The 17,061-nt window shown below is 37.4% G+C and overlaps 1 protein-coding gene across 1 annotated transcript in view; it reads right to left on the bottom strand.

The window, feature by feature from the left end:
* Nucleotides 1-420: 420 nt before the first annotated feature.
* Nucleotides 421-17,061, bottom strand: part of EMB2444 (RNA-binding (RRM/RBD/RNP motifs) family protein) — a 77,599-nt gene continuing 60,958 nt past the window's right edge. The window contains exons 6-8 of the mRNA XM_089800401.1: nucleotides 2,311-2,397; nucleotides 1,914-2,007; nucleotides 421-1,678 (exon numbers count right to left, since the gene is read on the bottom strand). Of these exons, the coding sequence (XP_089656527.1) occupies nucleotides 867-1,678; nucleotides 1,914-2,007; nucleotides 2,311-2,397 (993 nt within the window). The 3' untranslated portion in view covers nucleotides 421-866. The remainder of the gene's footprint in view (nucleotides 1,679-1,913; nucleotides 2,008-2,310; nucleotides 2,398-17,061) is intronic.

The following is a 17,061-nucleotide window of genomic DNA, read 5'->3' as shown; positions in this document are numbered from 1 at the left end:
TCACAAATAGGAATGAAGATTTGCAAAACCTTGATATGTAGAAATCTGGATTTTTACAATTCCACAAACCAAACCGACTAAGTAATTCTGGAAATATAACTTAGCTCCTCTTGAGAGATGCTTATTTCTCTCTAGGTTGTTTGATTGTTGAATGGAACATTATCCTTATATATAACACCAAAGTCATTTGAGATTTGCATTTAACCTTAATCCTTACTTGAATCTCTCTAGCAAATTGAATCTCAACGTATTCTTTATGACAGAGACATCTTGTTCATTGAGCTTATCCTTTTCCACTAGATACCGGAATATTTAGATGAATCAAGGCTATATGCATTGTTATTATTCTAAGAATCACCTTACAAAAATTATATTGACAAAGATGACATAAAAGGCAATAAGGGATTATCACAAGAGATCTAAACATAAACTCATCCAAAAACATATATATATACACTCATCAAACAAAATTCATCCTGCCATTAAAGCGTTGATAAATGAAACTTCAATCCATATTGATTACATATCAACACGAGCATTTTATCTAAACTAAATATCCTGTAAATTTAAGACTTGGCAACCATGTTACCAGGCATCTACTGAGATGAAATGGAAAAGAAAAACAAGAAGATAGACATATTCCTCTTGAGCAAACTGATGTTTAATAGATATCATATTCCACCATGAATGCTAAAATGATGTGAATTAATAGATATCATATTCAACCATGAATGCTGCACAATCAACAGGCTGGCATTAGATTTGAAAGAGAAGGGGCCAACTATTCTCACATCAGAGCCGATGCCATTGTTGTGATTAAGCAAAGTGGAACACTGTTCACTTCTGATTGAATGTCGCATTTTGCATCAGTTTTGCATCATGGGTGGAGGTGGTGGAGCAGTTGGGGGAGGAAGAGGAGAACCAGAAGCATTTGCTGGTGGAGGTGGTGGCGGTGGAGGAAGAGAAGATGAACCGGGGGCACTAGGTGGAGGTGGAGGCCGAGGCCCAAGAGCAATTGGTGGAGGTGGAGGACGAGGCCCAGGAGCACTTGGTGGAGGTGGAGGTTGTGAAGAAGGAGCATTTGGAGGGGGAGGAGGAGCTGTTGGACCTGCATTACTTGGTGGGCCAGAACTAGGAGGGGCAGACCGTGGTGGTGGAGGTGGCATTCCCGATCGTGGCGGTGGTGGAGGCATACCTTGAGGCTGCATTGACATCTGAGATGGGGGTGGTGGTCTTGCACCTTGGGGTGGTGGCGGCGGTCCCCTTGCCCAACCAGGTGGTGGGCCCATTCCCATAGGAGGTGGCGGCCTTCCAGGGAAACCTTGTGGTGGTGGTGGCATATTCGGTGGAGGTGGTCTCGGTGGTGGTCGGAACTGCTGAGGAGGCATGGCCCCAGGTTGAGGCATTCCACCTTGTTGCTGATGTTGACTTGGCCATGGTGGAGGTGGCCTAGATGCCTGCATTGGAGGTGGAAATGAGCCACCCTGTGGTTGTGGAGGTTGAGAAGGTGGCATCTGCCCATGTTGCAGAGGACCATTGCTGAAGGGTGATGGCAGCATCGGAGGACCTACATTACCATTTGCATGAGGACCATTTGGAAGAGATGGTGGTCCACTTGCAAACAGTGTGTGCGGTCTGTTCCTCTGTGTACCGGGATTGCTGGCAGCAAGAAGCCGTTCTGCACAAAGACACAAATTTATCATAATAGAAAATTCTAGTTGAAAGATAATGTATTGCAGAGATTAAACTAAAGCTAGCGTATATTATATGAAAATGAATTGGATGAAAATAAAAACTCATTATCATAGCTTTCATATTTGCAATTAGCATTCAAAAACATATGCTCAGTAAAAAAGCATTCAATAATGATAATAATGAAGAAAACAAATGGAGTAAAGCATGCAAACAATTACCTGCAGGAGTGCCATGCCGTTCTCCTTTTGTATCCTTTTTGTATGCATATGAGACTGTTATTTGACGATTGCAAAGATATTGGCCATTCATTGCCTTCAAAAAGAAATTGAAAAGTCAGTTGCAAAAATCATTCACACCACACATCAAGAATGAATGAAGACATCTAGTGGGAAATTGAATGAGGGTTTTGGAATGAAATCAAAATAGATTTAATATTGTATCAAGGGCTTAGAGGTCAAACAAAAACAGGGAAGCTTGCTCTACGGCATTAACGCCTGAAGTCAGGTGTAACAAATTGAAGGCAAGGCTTGTGATGAAAACAAAGAAATTTCATTTCTCCAAAGAGAACACATAAAACTGATGTAGCCAGACTGAATTATTAAAGCAACAGCCTACCTCAATAGCAGCATCAGATGTCTCAAAAGAGTCATAACTGACAAAGCCAAAACCCCGTGAATTTCCAGTATCAGGATCCCTCATTATCTGCATAAGATGACAACAAAAGGTCATGCTAGGACCAAATAAATTGTCTTCACAGACGAAGATAGACTAGAGAAAGGTTAAGTCAAATATACCAGCCCTATAATAATTTGAATTTGTATGAACACATTGTAACAAAAGATAAAATAGAAACGTAATATAAGTATCCCCTCTTTATGTCTTGCTGGCTTAATTTCAAATTGAAAAAAATGTGAAAAAACTCGCATCACTATATGTAGGACAAAATGAGGTGAAATTGCACTAGTTAGATTGGAGCTCTACTCACAATAATAAATGTATAAGTAGAAGGTGAAATAAAACCAAGTTTCACCTTTAAAAAGCACGGTTATCTATATTGACAACTGAAGTCAGGCATCATGCCGAATGGGATGAGCTTAAGTCGTAGATCACAGAAGCTCTTGTAGCCACATGTAAATAAATTGTCTTCACAGACAAAGATAGACTAGAGAAAGTTTTAAGTCAAATATACCAGCTCTCTAATAATTTGAATTTGTATGAACACATTGTAACAAAATATAAAATAGAAACGTAATATAAGGATCCCCTCTTTATGTCTTGCTGGCCTAATTTCAAATTGAAAAACATGCAAAGAAACTGACATCCCTATTTGTGGGACAAAATGAGGTGAAATCGCATTAGTTAAATTGGAACTCTAAGAATTATAAATGTATAAGTAGAAGGTGAAATAAAACCAAGTTTCACCTTTTATATGCATGGTTATCTATATTGACAATTGAAGTCGAAGTCGGGCATCATACCGAATGGTATGATGCTTAAGTGGTAGATCATGGGGGCTCTCGTAGCCACATGTAAACTCTTTTAAATCCCCAAGAGACATGAGAAAATTTATCATTAATTGTAGTAAAATATTGCATTCCAACATTGGTGCAAGAAACCCCCCAAAAAGTTCAAATGTGAATTCCAGGTAACTTTGATAGAGATATAACCCTCAGCCAGGGTACCTATGTCCACAGTTACTCCACAAAGGGAAATTTACCAATCAAAAAAAATAAAAATACAGGCATTCTTATAAAATAAAGATCAGATATTAGATCATGCTTTTTTAATGTCAACCCATTTTGAGATCCATAAAATTGGGTCAAAAGGGAAAGACAGACCCATTCCATAAGGATACAAATTCTTTTTCTACAGTTGTGCCCTTAATATGAACCAAATCATTCAGTTTGCCCCGGAGGTATGGGACACTGAATATGTAGCAGTAGCAGACAGAAAAGCATAAAATATCTTTCTCCAACAAATAGACCTGGCCATGAGCAAACCCTAAAAAGTATAAAGAAAAAGGAACTTTAAATAAACAAAAGAGAGCTGATTTTGAAAAATATCCCTATCCTCATAATACATTTCCATTGCCACACTATAAACCCCAATGCAATTCCTAATGGTGCTACTTGGTCTTAAAGAATCCGTTCAACATCAGGCGAAGTGTTATTGCGAAGTTTACAGTAGTCTGCTTCTTAAATAGCAGCAAAGCTTGATTTCATAGCAGATTCTAGGAGACTTCATATTCTGAAAAGGTACCAGGTTTAAAATTTCCTACAGGAAATCGAAAGGATTCAGAAATTAAATTCAGAGAATTTGTAAGACTACCAAATCTGGGAAAAATCAGGAAAAAAAAATCTGCAAAACTACTCACCCACTGCCCAGGGAGGTTGCTATAATTGTGTGAAACCGATTAATAAATTGTAATTTTATCTTTTAAAGTTAATTAGGACATGATATTTGAGGATGTCCCTTAGTTTGTGAACTAAGTCCCTTTCTGAAGCATTGTTATCTGGCCTCCAATCCCAATCTTTCATTATTAACTTCAGTTCTCCTTTTATGAAGCACTAGGCACTGGCCTTCTCTGTCTGCAATAGAAATAATTAAATTTGGATGTCCTTTGAAGGATTAGGAATGTGATTGATAAACATGTGGCAGATGCTAAATTCTAATTTCTCACAGAGCACAGAGAAACTATGATAAATATAGCTCAAATATGTTTTATTGTCTAGAAAAGAGGCAGGCAAGCACAAACCAGATAGAATTGAACTTGCTTTAGCAGCTTCCATATGGGAGCAGCAAAAATATTATTAATTGTGTGATTTTTAATTAACATCCTCGTAGTGTGTTACTTGTTCAAAACCTGCCCGGCATTACATCCGAAGCTGACTTCAGCTGCTCCCACCACCTCCTACCAGATTCCATTCAGTCAATTTACCATGACCCCTCTGGCTTTGGGCAAAACAAGTTCTTAAGAAAACATATGACATGGCATAGAATAGTCAAATAGCCAACCTATATCCATTCCTAACAGATTCTAAATTCTATTGGCCAATCAGATGGTAGACACAGCCTTCAAGTTCTAGTGTGGAGAATCGTCTCCTCTCTAATTTTCTGTAACCAGTCCCTTCATTATAAATCCATTGACCTGTGCTGTAAAATAAGGCAGTGCAGGTGAAATTTGAAATAGCTCTCCCGAAGAAGAGTGAGTGGAAATTCTCAAAAGCTCTTCTAGCCCTCTGATCCCTCTGTAATCCATTCTATTATAGTAGAACATATGTTTATCAAGAATGTCAAAATGCTCACATATTTCATACTTATTAATAATTATATTCCCATACATGTTATTGAAGCCTAATTTAGTTGCTACATGGACAGTCAAGCAAGCTCTGTGATATATAACTCACTCAGATATTGCATGACTGAAGAATACTAACATGGGCTTTTGAGGTCATCAAGCTCCCATACTGAGCTCCAGAATTTTGTGAAACTGACATAAATCTATTTGTAACCACTTGGGTAGAACTGTGACTAGAAATTATATAACCTGCAATCTACAGTTGGCACCATTTCCATTTTTATTGTCACCGTTATCTTTTCCACAATACAAATGGCAGATATATTGATGCAGGAGCATCCTAGGTTGCCTTGCTATCGTGCTCATCTTTAAACACTCTCAGATATTACCGAGTTCCAGCATTTACCGAGTGCAGTGATGACCGAGTTTCCTGTGTTGGCTGAGTTATGTGGTTACCAAGTTCCTTCAAGTGCCGAGTGGGCTTGCTGGTTTGCTGATGCTCAGTTCCTTCTTTGACCGAGTAGGTCTGTGATTGGTTCTAAGTGAGAGCCGACTTGTTCATTTAATTGTAGTTGTGAATTTACTGTAAGGATCGTGCATTGGGATGTGTGCAAGGTTGGCTTCTCTTATGTCAAGATCTAGAATATTTTGTAAGCCATTTTGGCAAGTACAAGTGGCGAGTCTAGGCTTATGTTTAGGTATGATGAGGGAAAGGAGATCAAGTAGAAGAATCATCAAAGTTAGCAAGCAAAGAGTCTAGATGTCTGATTGCGGATCTATTATGTTGAATGCATTTTGATGTATATCTGATCATTGTATTGGCTGTAACCTGGAAGTCCTCATAGCTGGGCATGTCTGCTGATATTTCGATGAATCAATAAAGATATTCATATTTCTTCCCTCCTTGGTGTTGTTCTCTGTGCGTTTGCTTCCGTTGTGTTTACTCAGCAAGGTGTTTGGACTGTTAGGTATGCCTTTGGCCCTAATTTTCCCAACCTACCTTATGTCAAGTGGTATCAAAGCTTAAGGTTTCATCCTTGAGGAAATTGGATTGTAATGCACAAATACCAAGTTCTCCACTCATTTATACTGCAATCTATTGTGCTTCACTGAATGGATGAAAAAATATGTACTCTAATTTCATTCTAATGCAGATAAACTAGCAACCTATGAAGACACAACAAAGTAAACATTTAAAATCATATTATTAATCTTTAAAAAAAAAATTACTAGCAATTTATGAAGACAAAGTAAACTATTTTTAATAAAACTTACATATGATGTAACTATGATTGCAAGGGGCTGCAACATTTGCAATCTTTGGCAATGGAGGCACTGCCAACTATGAGCATCCTTCCTAAATAGTTGTCAAAGAACATCATTACTTAGATCTATTGCATTCGCAAGTTATATGAACTCGTCCATAATCGAATCTTGCATATCATCATTAGGAAAGAGTCTTTCTCTACCTCGTATCCATCAAACACTTCTACATCTCTTTCGGGTGGCAGCCTTCCCGGTAGATCAATATATTGGGTACTACAGTATTTGGGTGTCCATGCATAGACAAACAAATGTAGAGTGGTCATTTTGTTCCATCGTTCTAAAAACATTGCTTACAATTCTTTGAAGGTCTTCTTGGGGATCTGGCCCGTTTTCATTTACAATTTGCTTGATCTTCTCAAACATTGAAGATCTATGCCACCATAGATCCCTCCAAGGCAACACCTATCCATGTAAGTGTACTAAAGCATGCTCATAATGGGCTTAGTGAGCTTAATGAGATATTCCACATGTTCCTCCATCAATCATCCATTACCCTCTGCTTTATTTTTGCTGCCTTCTCATTGTTGATTTGCCTCTAAATGGCCCAACTATGTTGACTACCATAGTCGCTTTTACTTGCAGAAGTTGTCTCAAGGAAATTAAATTTGAGGTAGAACAATCCCTGGCAACCTGTAACATGAATTAGAGCCGGAAAAAAATACGACTACTAAATACATGCTCTCAAAAAACTTACACATTACCCAATCAAAATATAAATCAGAAATTGTAGGATACGAATATATTTTGTTAAATTAAATTACTAATCTGAGTTCAACTTCACTTACCTTCAGTAGCTCCAAACATGAAAAATTTATGACTATGTGGTGGTTTGTGAACTTCTAGATGTCCAAAACCTCTATATACACCTCTTTGATCCTCCCATTTTTGTTCCCCAACTTTTGTAGCATAAGATTGAGTGAATGGACGACACAAGGTGTCCAAAAGATATGTCAATATCACTCTTCAATCAACAAACTAGCAGCTCTACAATTCTTTGCATTTTCCGTTATGACTTGAACGACGTTTCTAGCACCCACTTGTTCAATGACAAAGATGATAATATTATTACAATAATAGAAAGTTGTCTATTATTAGTTAATAGTAATCTATTGTAAATATCCAGTTAGCTTTAGTTTGCTTTCACCTTTTTAGCTTTCTCTGTTAGAATAGAATGTTTCTATTCTTCATGATTGTTTCCTAAGGAAACATCGTTTTATTCTTTTGTATATAATGACATTTCGGTCTCTGTTAATAACAAGCATTTTACCAATTACTTTCGTAATATGGTATCAAAGCTAATAATTCAAATCTTTTCAAAAATTCTATAATTTCTTTTTGAAATTGTTTCAAAATTTTCGGAATTATTTTTGCAATTTCTCAAAAACCCAACTAGGGTTTTCCTTTTTTGTGAAAAAATATGTGTTCACTATTTTTTTAGGGCTTTTTAGAAGAAACGTATGCTGAAAATCGCAGATCCAGAGGTTTTTTTTTGCAACTCACATCCTCATCACATCTGAAAATCGCGTCACAAATACACTCCTTGGTAGTGCGTGTTTGATATCTCCAGAATCGCAGCATCATCTTCTTGAAAGTGCTCACGATTTTCTCTGCAAACCGGGTCTGCAAAAATCACATTTTTTTGTTTTGCAACTCGGTGATTTTTCATGTGATTTCTTGAGCGTTTTTTGTGTTGTTTCCTCCTCTCTGTTGTCTCAGCCAAAACACCTATGTTTTGAATAAAATCAGTCATTTTTCTGTGTACAAAACACCTTTTTTCTACAATTTCAACCATTAATGGCCGCCAACTAGGATTCCCTAATCTTTGGGCTTGAAAAAATATTTGATTTCATATTCTTGATGGGTTTTCGAGAGCTCAACTGGTTTGTCGTCAAATTTTTCTGGGTGCCTCGATTTTTGTGCATTGATATTCGAGCCAGCAGATCTACAAAACGACACCATATTCCTTCAAGGTTTTTCAAGCTCTCTTTTGGGTCACTCTCCAATTTTTCTAGGTCTTGCATTTTTTTGCCTCGAAGAACATGTCTTCACTGATTTTCACAGTTTTCATTAAAAAACGTGTCATGGCATCTATGACAAACATTCTGCTCAAGCACAACTTCAAATTCAATGGTCGAAATTATGGCACATGGAAGCAGCCGATCATCACAATTTTTGAATATCGGAACATTGATCAACTTCATTTGGGTGATACGAAGAGTCTGACTGCTCCTGGTTTTGATCAAAATACATGTGATCTAAATAATCAGGAGGCAGTGATGCTTCTCAAATTATCCATGACTAATATCTCAGATTCCATCCGACAAGACAACTGTCAAGATCTGGACACATCTCAAAGGCCTTCATGAGACTTCCGACAAAAGAAGAGCTTTCTTTCTGAAGAACACTTTGTTTTCTATTGTCATGGATGAGCGCACCTCGCTCCAAGCACACCTGAATCAGATTTAGGAAATCCATGAGTAGTTACTTGCCATCACTCGCAAGATGGAGGAAGAGAATATTGTAGTTGTCACTCTTCGGAGTTTACCAAAGTCCTATGAGCATTTTATCGAGACTCTCAACATCACGTCTTCTAGCATTGATTTGAAATTCACTAATCTCTACACACTGTTGCTTCAATGAGATCGGTGGAAACCGTAGTTTGCAGACTTGGACTCAAAGAGTACTCAGCAAACCCAAAATCTTCAACTCAAAAAAAACTCGACATATACTCGACAAAAATTCGGGGAAAACTTGGCAACTTAGAAAGTACAGAAATTTAAAATCTCTTAAAGAAACATATTTTTTTGTAGAATACAATCACAAAATGTATTAAATTAGTAATTGACATTTCAATAGAGAAAATGTGTAGTTTTACATCACTAAAATGATGTGCAAAATGCATCTAATCCAATGTTTTCCTTGCATCAACAATTTTACCTACATTTTTTACATCTATAAATACACGAGAGTTAAACTTGAGAGTACTCGTCCAGCAAAAAAACTTGGGAGTACTCGACAACTCTGAGAGTACTCGGAGAGTTTGCAAACTATGGTGGAAACAATAGTTTGGTAACAGCTCCAGTTTCACCTCCACAGAGCAGAGCAAGCCTTTGCTACGAAATCCTTTCAGAAGGATAAAGGCGAGTTTCAACAGCCATCTCAATAGAAGTCTTCTGCTCCAGTATCAGATGGTTCCTGAAAGAAGAACATTCAATGCAACTACTGCCACAAGTTTGGACACATGAAAACTGAATGTCGGAAACGCTTAGCTACACAAACTAAGCAATCAGGTTTGCAGCCCAAAGCGAACAGTGCAGAGCACACTGAGTAGGCGAAATTTGCCTTTTACACCTCCATGCCTAAAAGACCTGCAGATCATGTGAAGTCGCCTGCCTGGTACATTGATTCAAGTGCCCCTCATCATTTCACTCATCGTAGAGACTGGTTCATTAACTGCCAATCTTATTCAGACTCTGTTATTTTTTGTAGCGAAGAAGAGTAAACGATTATCGGCAAAGGCAACATTCAAATTCAATTTGTTGGGAGGAATCTCATATTCCTTGATGTGTACTACGTTCCAAGGATCGAACTAAATCTATTCTCAGTCAGTTAGTTGTTGTGACGTTCGCCAAACTTGGATGTCACCTTCAGTTCACATCAATGCACCATCATTGATCGGGTGACTCAGTCTACTGTTGCAGTAGGTTTTGAGGATCGTGGTCTTTCCAAACTTACTGATTCTGGTGATTCTCAAAACTTAGCTATGTCTGCTCTGCAATCTTCTGTTCGCACACTTTGGCATCAACGATATGGGCACTTAAATGTGCATTATCTCTCACAACTTGCTCAAGGTGAGCTTGTTCTTGGATTGCCAGAGATTCAGACTTGACAACTTGGAGTTTGTTATGCATGTCAATCTAGGAAGCAACATTGCACAACTTTCACCAATGGCGACTCATGGCGAGCTTCTCAAGTACTTCAGCTTGTACATTCTGATATTTGCAGCCCTATGGCCACTCCTACTCTTGGTTCCAAGTATTTTTTGTTGTTTGTTGATGATTTCAGTAGAAAATGTGGATGTATTTCCTTAAAAAGAAATCAAATGCATTTACTGTATTTCAGAAGTTTAAACCTTTAGTTGAAAAAGACTCTGGGAAATCTATTATTACTCTTAGATCAAACAATGGGGAGAATTTTATTCTAATGTTCTCTCCATCTTCTTGGATACAAATAGCATCAAACGCTAGTTAACCACACCCCACACACACAACAAAACAGTTAGTTGAACGTCGGAATAGGACACCACCGAGATGGCTCAATCCATGCTCGAACACAAACATGTTCCGAAGAAGTTTCGAGCAGAAGCAGTTAACACTGTAGTTTATCTGTTGAACCGATCACCCACAGTGGCAGTCAAAGGTAAAACTTCGGAAGAGGCCTGGTCAAGTCGCAAGCCCAGAATCAATCACCTAAAGGTTTTTGGCTCCATTGCTTTTCTTTGGACCCCTATTGCATACTGCACCAAGTTGGATGACAAGAGTCAAAAAATCATGCTTGTTGGATACAATAGTCTTCACAAAGCCTACCACCTAATCAATGTTGAGACATCTCGTCTCATCTAAAGTCACGATGTAGTCTTTGATGAGCAACGAGGACCTTTCATGCTTGTTTCTCTTGTTTTTGATCCAATAGACCAGCCTATGAAGACTTGTGATTTGGGAGTTCAGCTTCCATTAGGTCCACTTGATGGGAGGGCTCTAGTAGCTCCTACAACTCCAGTTACACCAGTGATACCTGTATAGACACATTCGGCTTCTCCTGCAGGATCACCTCGATTTGTAGATGCTTCACCTAAGTTTGATCCTGATTCTTCTGATGAGGACCCTGATCACCAAGCATCTCTTGATACTAATGCTGGTCATTCTCCTATCCGACCTAAGTGGTGGGCTAAAACACTTGTTGATCTTCATGATGATGAGCTCATTAATGGGAGAACTGCTTGAAAAAAGGGCAAAACTACAAATTTTGTTAACTTTGCTCTCATGGCCAACATTCACAGCGTGTTTGAATCTCAAACATATTCCAAGGCTAAAGGAATTCCAGAGTGGGAACATGCCATGCAATCTAAACACCAGAGCCTATTTTAGAACACCTGGGTCCTTTCTGATCTTCCACCAGGGAAGAAACCCATTGGCTACAAATGAGTTTACAAAATCAAATACAATTTGGATGGTACTTTGGACAAGTACAAAGTTTGTTTAGTGGCAAAGGGCTTTTCTTAGAGTGAGGGCATTGATTATGAGGAGACCTTTGCTCCTACTGCAAAGATGAGCACCATCAAATTAGTCCTAGCCATGGCAGCACAGTTTGGCTGGAAGGTCCATCAGATGGACATCAAGAATGCTTTCTTGAATGGTGATCTCCATGAAGAGGTCTACATGACACAGCCTCATGGTTCTAAAGTTGCTAGTAAAGACCATCAAATTCTCAAATTGATAAAAGCTCTCTATGGCTTGAAGTAGGCCCCTCGAGCATGGTACATCAAAATTGATAAGTACCTCAGTGATCAAGGCTTCAAGAAGAGTTCTTCAAACTCAAATCTATACATCAAGACTACTGACAATGACACCATCCTTCTGGTTATTTATATGGATGATATGATCATCACTGGCAGTTTTGCATCTTTGATTCAGGGAATCAAACAGAATTTATGTCAGTCTCTTGATATAATTGACCTTGAGCTCATGCATTATTGCTTAGGTGTTGAAGTTTCGCAACAGTCTTTTGGTATATTCATCTCTCAATCCAAATATGCCATGGCCCTGTTAGACAAATTCTGTATGCAAGATTGCAAGATTACATCTACACCTATGGAGAAAAGTCTCAAGTTATCCACAAAATCTGATTCTCCTTCCATTGATGATACTACATATAGGCAACTAGTAGGCAGCCCCATCTACCTCTTTGCTACTAGGCCTAATATCAACTTCGCAATTAGCTATATTTCACACCTTATGACAGTTGCTAAGGCTGATCATTGAATGGCAACAAAGCATGTGCTTCGTTATGTGAAGGGCACTTCGGATTATGGACTTTTGTACTCTCGTAAGTTCTAATCCTAAACTCAATGGGTTCACAGATTCAAATTGGGCAGGCTCTGTTGATGATAAAAAGTCAACGTCTGGTTATGTGTTCAGTTTGGGATTCGGTGCAGTCACATGGACTAGTAAGAAACAGTAGGCAGTTTCTCTCTCCTCTACAAAGGCCAAATATAGAGACTATTAAGGCAGGAGGATGTGAAGTTGTTTGGCCTCGTCCGATGCTTGGGGATATGCAAATCTCACCAGCAAGACCGACTACTCTGTTTGTTAATAATGAAGGCGTAATCGAGTTAGACGAAATCTAATCTTCCATTAACGAACCAAGCATATGGATGTTCATTGTCATTAGATACAACAGCTAGTTGAATACAAGACTATAGATTTGCAGTATGTTTCTACCACAGATCAAATTACAGAAATTCTCACCAAGCCTCTTGGTCCTAATAAGTTTGTCAAATTCAGAGGACAACTTGGTGTTCTAGATAGATTAACCATTAAAGGAGGGCATTACAATAATAGATAGTCATCTATTATTAGTTAATGATAATCTATTGTAAATATCTAGTTAGCTTTAGTTTGCTTTCGTTTTTTTAGTTTTCTCTATTAGAATAGAGTTTTTCTATTCTTTACGATCGTTTCCTAAGGAAACATCGTTTTATTCTTTTGTATATAATGACCATTCGGTCTCTATTAATAACAAGCAAATATTTTACCAGTTACTTAAGTAATACATATTAGCAATAAATGCCACATCTTTTACTTGTCCCTCACAATCCACAGATTTCAAAAATATTGCCACTTTAGGGGACACATCCAAGACATTGATCAAAGGACAATTTCTTGAATCTTTACACCCATTTGAACCAAATGATACCCTTGTCTCAATCCATGAACCCTTTTTGGGATTCAATTGATCATCAATCCTCCTAACCTCTTGACTCAACAAGGTGGTTTGTGCTCTCTCATAATAGCGACCTTTATGTTGATGTTTTGTAGCTTTACTCAAATAAATAACATAAACATATATATATATATATATATATATATATATATATATATATATATATATATATATATATATATATATATATAAGATTTTTATTATGATAATGAACAAACATGTCTCACGAAGGTACAATTCTATTCTCTCACTCTCTTATAAGGGAAGACCGCAATTGGAAAATACATACCAAAACATTACGGCAGTGTTATTTTGTTTGCAGCGATCCTCAAAAAAAAAACATGCTATCAAAGCCAGATTCCTTCTATAAAGCCTAAACAGCTTGAAAGTAGATCTGCTGAATATGGAATCAAATAGGCAAATAGTTTTCTGTCTGAAACAAACGATACAGAGAATACTAATCAGCAAGGAGTAATCAGTGAATTGGGAAGAATTGGAATAATAACATCATAAATAATAAGCGATGATTGTTTATAAGAGGAGTCCATGTATGAGATATCTATATCAATAAAAGAAATGTTTATTCATCAAACAAATTATTTATCCACAAACAATACATTAAGTGCAGAGGAGGAAGAAGGGCAGATCTCCTGCTAACTAGGCGGACTGAAAAAAAGGAATTAACTCTGACGTGGAGGGTAAACCCACTAAGAGGATGACAATGACAAGACCCTCTTGTGATTTGACTCAGTAATGTATCAATTGGGATTAATAAAACATATGATACTTGACCCAATACATGAATACTATTTGTGCCAAAGAAAACAAGGCTTGGGGATTCACACAAGTCAGACTTCAATCCATTTTTGGAGAATCGAACATGAGCATTATAAGGAAATAAATTAATGGGAAATAGATATAATATGACAGTGCATGGTTGAAAAATGCAATACTCATGATATCAAATGTGATATCAAAATGTTGAATATCTTCTGATCAAAAATATGCTTATATTACATTGAGGTAACATATGGTCATGTGTTTATCCTCCCTAGCTAAGAGGGAGTGTTGATGTTTTATAGCTTTACTCAGATAAATTACATCAAGATCTCTATATATATATATATATATATATATATATATATATATATATATATATATATATATATAAGATTTTAATTATGATAATGAACAGACATTCTCATGAAGGGACATGACTATTCTCTCACTCTCTTATAAATATAAGGGGAGGCTGCAGTTGGAAAACACATACCAAAACATTATGGCAGTGATATTCCGCTTGCAGCGATCCTCGAAAAAAACACTTTATACCCTCTTCGAGCTTCAATGGCACTCAACATTTTCTTCCAATATAAAGAGCGAACAACACTGAAAGGCAGCCTATTTGCAAACAAGAATCTTGCCACACAACGTAGGCGATTTCCTATCTCTGATTTTCAAATGCAGTTTCTAGTGGTCCCTTTCTTTTGTGTCTAAAGAGGTGTTTCACTTTCAATATCAAGGCCAGTTGAGGAGTATAAAAAGGGTGGTCTTCTATCACAATACTTGTAGAGCGGGATTCTATCCCTTTTGCTTTCTTTAACTTTTGTTGTCATTAGTTGTATTTTGTCTACGTTTTTCTTTCTCTTTTTGCCTCGTGCTCTACAATATATTTTAATGTTGTTGCATTTCGTACCCACACAAATGGCCTACAACACAAAAATATGAGTTATTCCTTTCTACATCACAACTCCGAGAATTTCCAACAAAATGCACCATCTCCTGCAAGGGATCTTACAAAATCAACATACTTCCATAAAGGAAAATCAAATAGGGTTATGTTATTTGTTTGATATTGTCTACTAAGGAAGAGGTAGATGCCATGATAGCTCCTTTCTCTATGGTAAGATATTGTATACATATTCAATATAAAAGCAAGAGAATGGAAAAAAAAGAAAAAAAAATTGGTAGATCTTATCAACCATTAAAGAGAAAAGGTTAAAAATAAAAAGATTTAACAAGAACTTAAATCTTCCACTCATCGTAAGTTTGCAAAGGTGTAGGAATAAGGCACGAACACTTGAAGAAGGTCCACAAATCAATCTTCCAAATCCTTCCAAAACAACACTCTTGCTTAATCACCTATTTGCTCTTGCTCAAGACAAAACCTATTCCCACATCGTAAATGAGAATGCGAAGACAACATAAGCCTTTCAAATCCACTTTTCAGGGTTGTGGATGTCAAAAATTATAAAATTTCTTAAAAAAACACAACTTTAACAGTCTGCGAGCCCACAGTGAAATGTTTGCTCTGCCCTAGTTCACATGTGATGTGGCTTGGCTCGAACTTTAAAGCAGTGGATCGAGCCTTTTTCAAACCCAAAGAGGAACTACACCATGACCATGGCTTGGTTCAAACTTCACCAAGTCTTGGGGGGGTGCGGATGATCGAACTAGACATCCTAGTAGAATATCAAAAGAGGAGATCAATGCATCACCACACCAATACTTGGAGATAAAAAAACTTGTCAAGACAAGGAGTGTTAGTTCAGGCAAAGTGGCTAGATCTAGAACTAACAAAGAAATTTAATAAAAAAACCTCCAAGGACAAAGAGGGACAAAGAGGCGAGGATCCAATGGCTTACAACCACCAATCTTCATATCAAGATTGAGAATGACATTAAACATCTAATGTTTGAAATTTGAATCATAGAAATAGATATCATTTGGTAAAAAAATATTCCAAATAGAACATATAAGATTTTTGTAAAACAAGATTTAGGCAAGAAAAAATTGGATTTAAAAAGAATTAAGATTATTATTATATTATTACAAAACATTTTATAATATATTAAAATTATATATAGATATATTATCTATGTACCCTAGGGACACGTCCCTAGCAATAAACCTCAAATTTCTGAGACGGGGATATCCGCGAGACAAGGGGACAAGTATGGGATGTCCGACAACCGTTGCCAAAATGACCAAATTGGCAAGGAACATTTCTAAAACTCGGGGACAACTTGTCATCCTCGGTACAGAAAGGAGACGTCTAGCCGTCCCCTAACTGTACCAAGGATGGCCGATCCTCCCCAATTTTTTGCATGCCAAAAAAAAAAGTTAAGGCTTCCAACCTAGTCGCCCAAGTGGGCCCCATCCCTCCAAATGCCCTCAAAGGTTATAAGAGATCACATTTTGGTTGTTCTATCATTTGTTTGGTTTCGCTAGTGAAGTTGGAGAGTGTTGTAGCTGGTTGGAGTTTTCATTTTGCAAGAAGAGGAAGTGATTTTTTTGCTTCCAAGAGCTTGAGCAGGGTTTTGAGTTTCCATTTTGTGCACCAAGTATGGAACTCTTTATGCTTCCATTTTCCATTTCTTAAATAGATTTGCACCTTGAAAAGTCTGATTTTTTGAAAAAAAATCCATTGTTTCAGCTCATATTTCCATTGCATATTTAAATCTCAAAACAAAGCACAATGAGCAGTAGTGGGAGTACGAGTAGTAGTGGTGATGAGAAAGAGAATGTGGTTGGGGGTGATGTTGTTAGTAGTAGGACTAGGAAAAGAGTTGATACTAAATTTGATTTGTTTAAATTCCCTTCCACCATCATGAAGGATTTTACAAAGGGCCCTTTCAAAAGGAAAAAACCTCCTCTCCAATATTTCACACCTAGGCCAAAAGATAAAAAGAATTCAGAAGGGACTAGGGTGTGGGATTGCCATGTTTGTCTTGATGATT

This window comes from Cupressus sempervirens, chromosome 9, assembly GCF_028749045.1.
Source record: "Cupressus sempervirens isolate cs-2001-9-10 chromosome 9, ASM2874904v1, whole genome shotgun sequence".
Classification (NCBI taxonomy): Eukaryota; Viridiplantae; Streptophyta; class Pinopsida; order Cupressales; family Cupressaceae; genus Cupressus; species Cupressus sempervirens.
The sequence above is the reverse complement of the archived record's forward strand: the minus strand, read 5'-3'. Positions and strand labels throughout refer to the sequence as shown.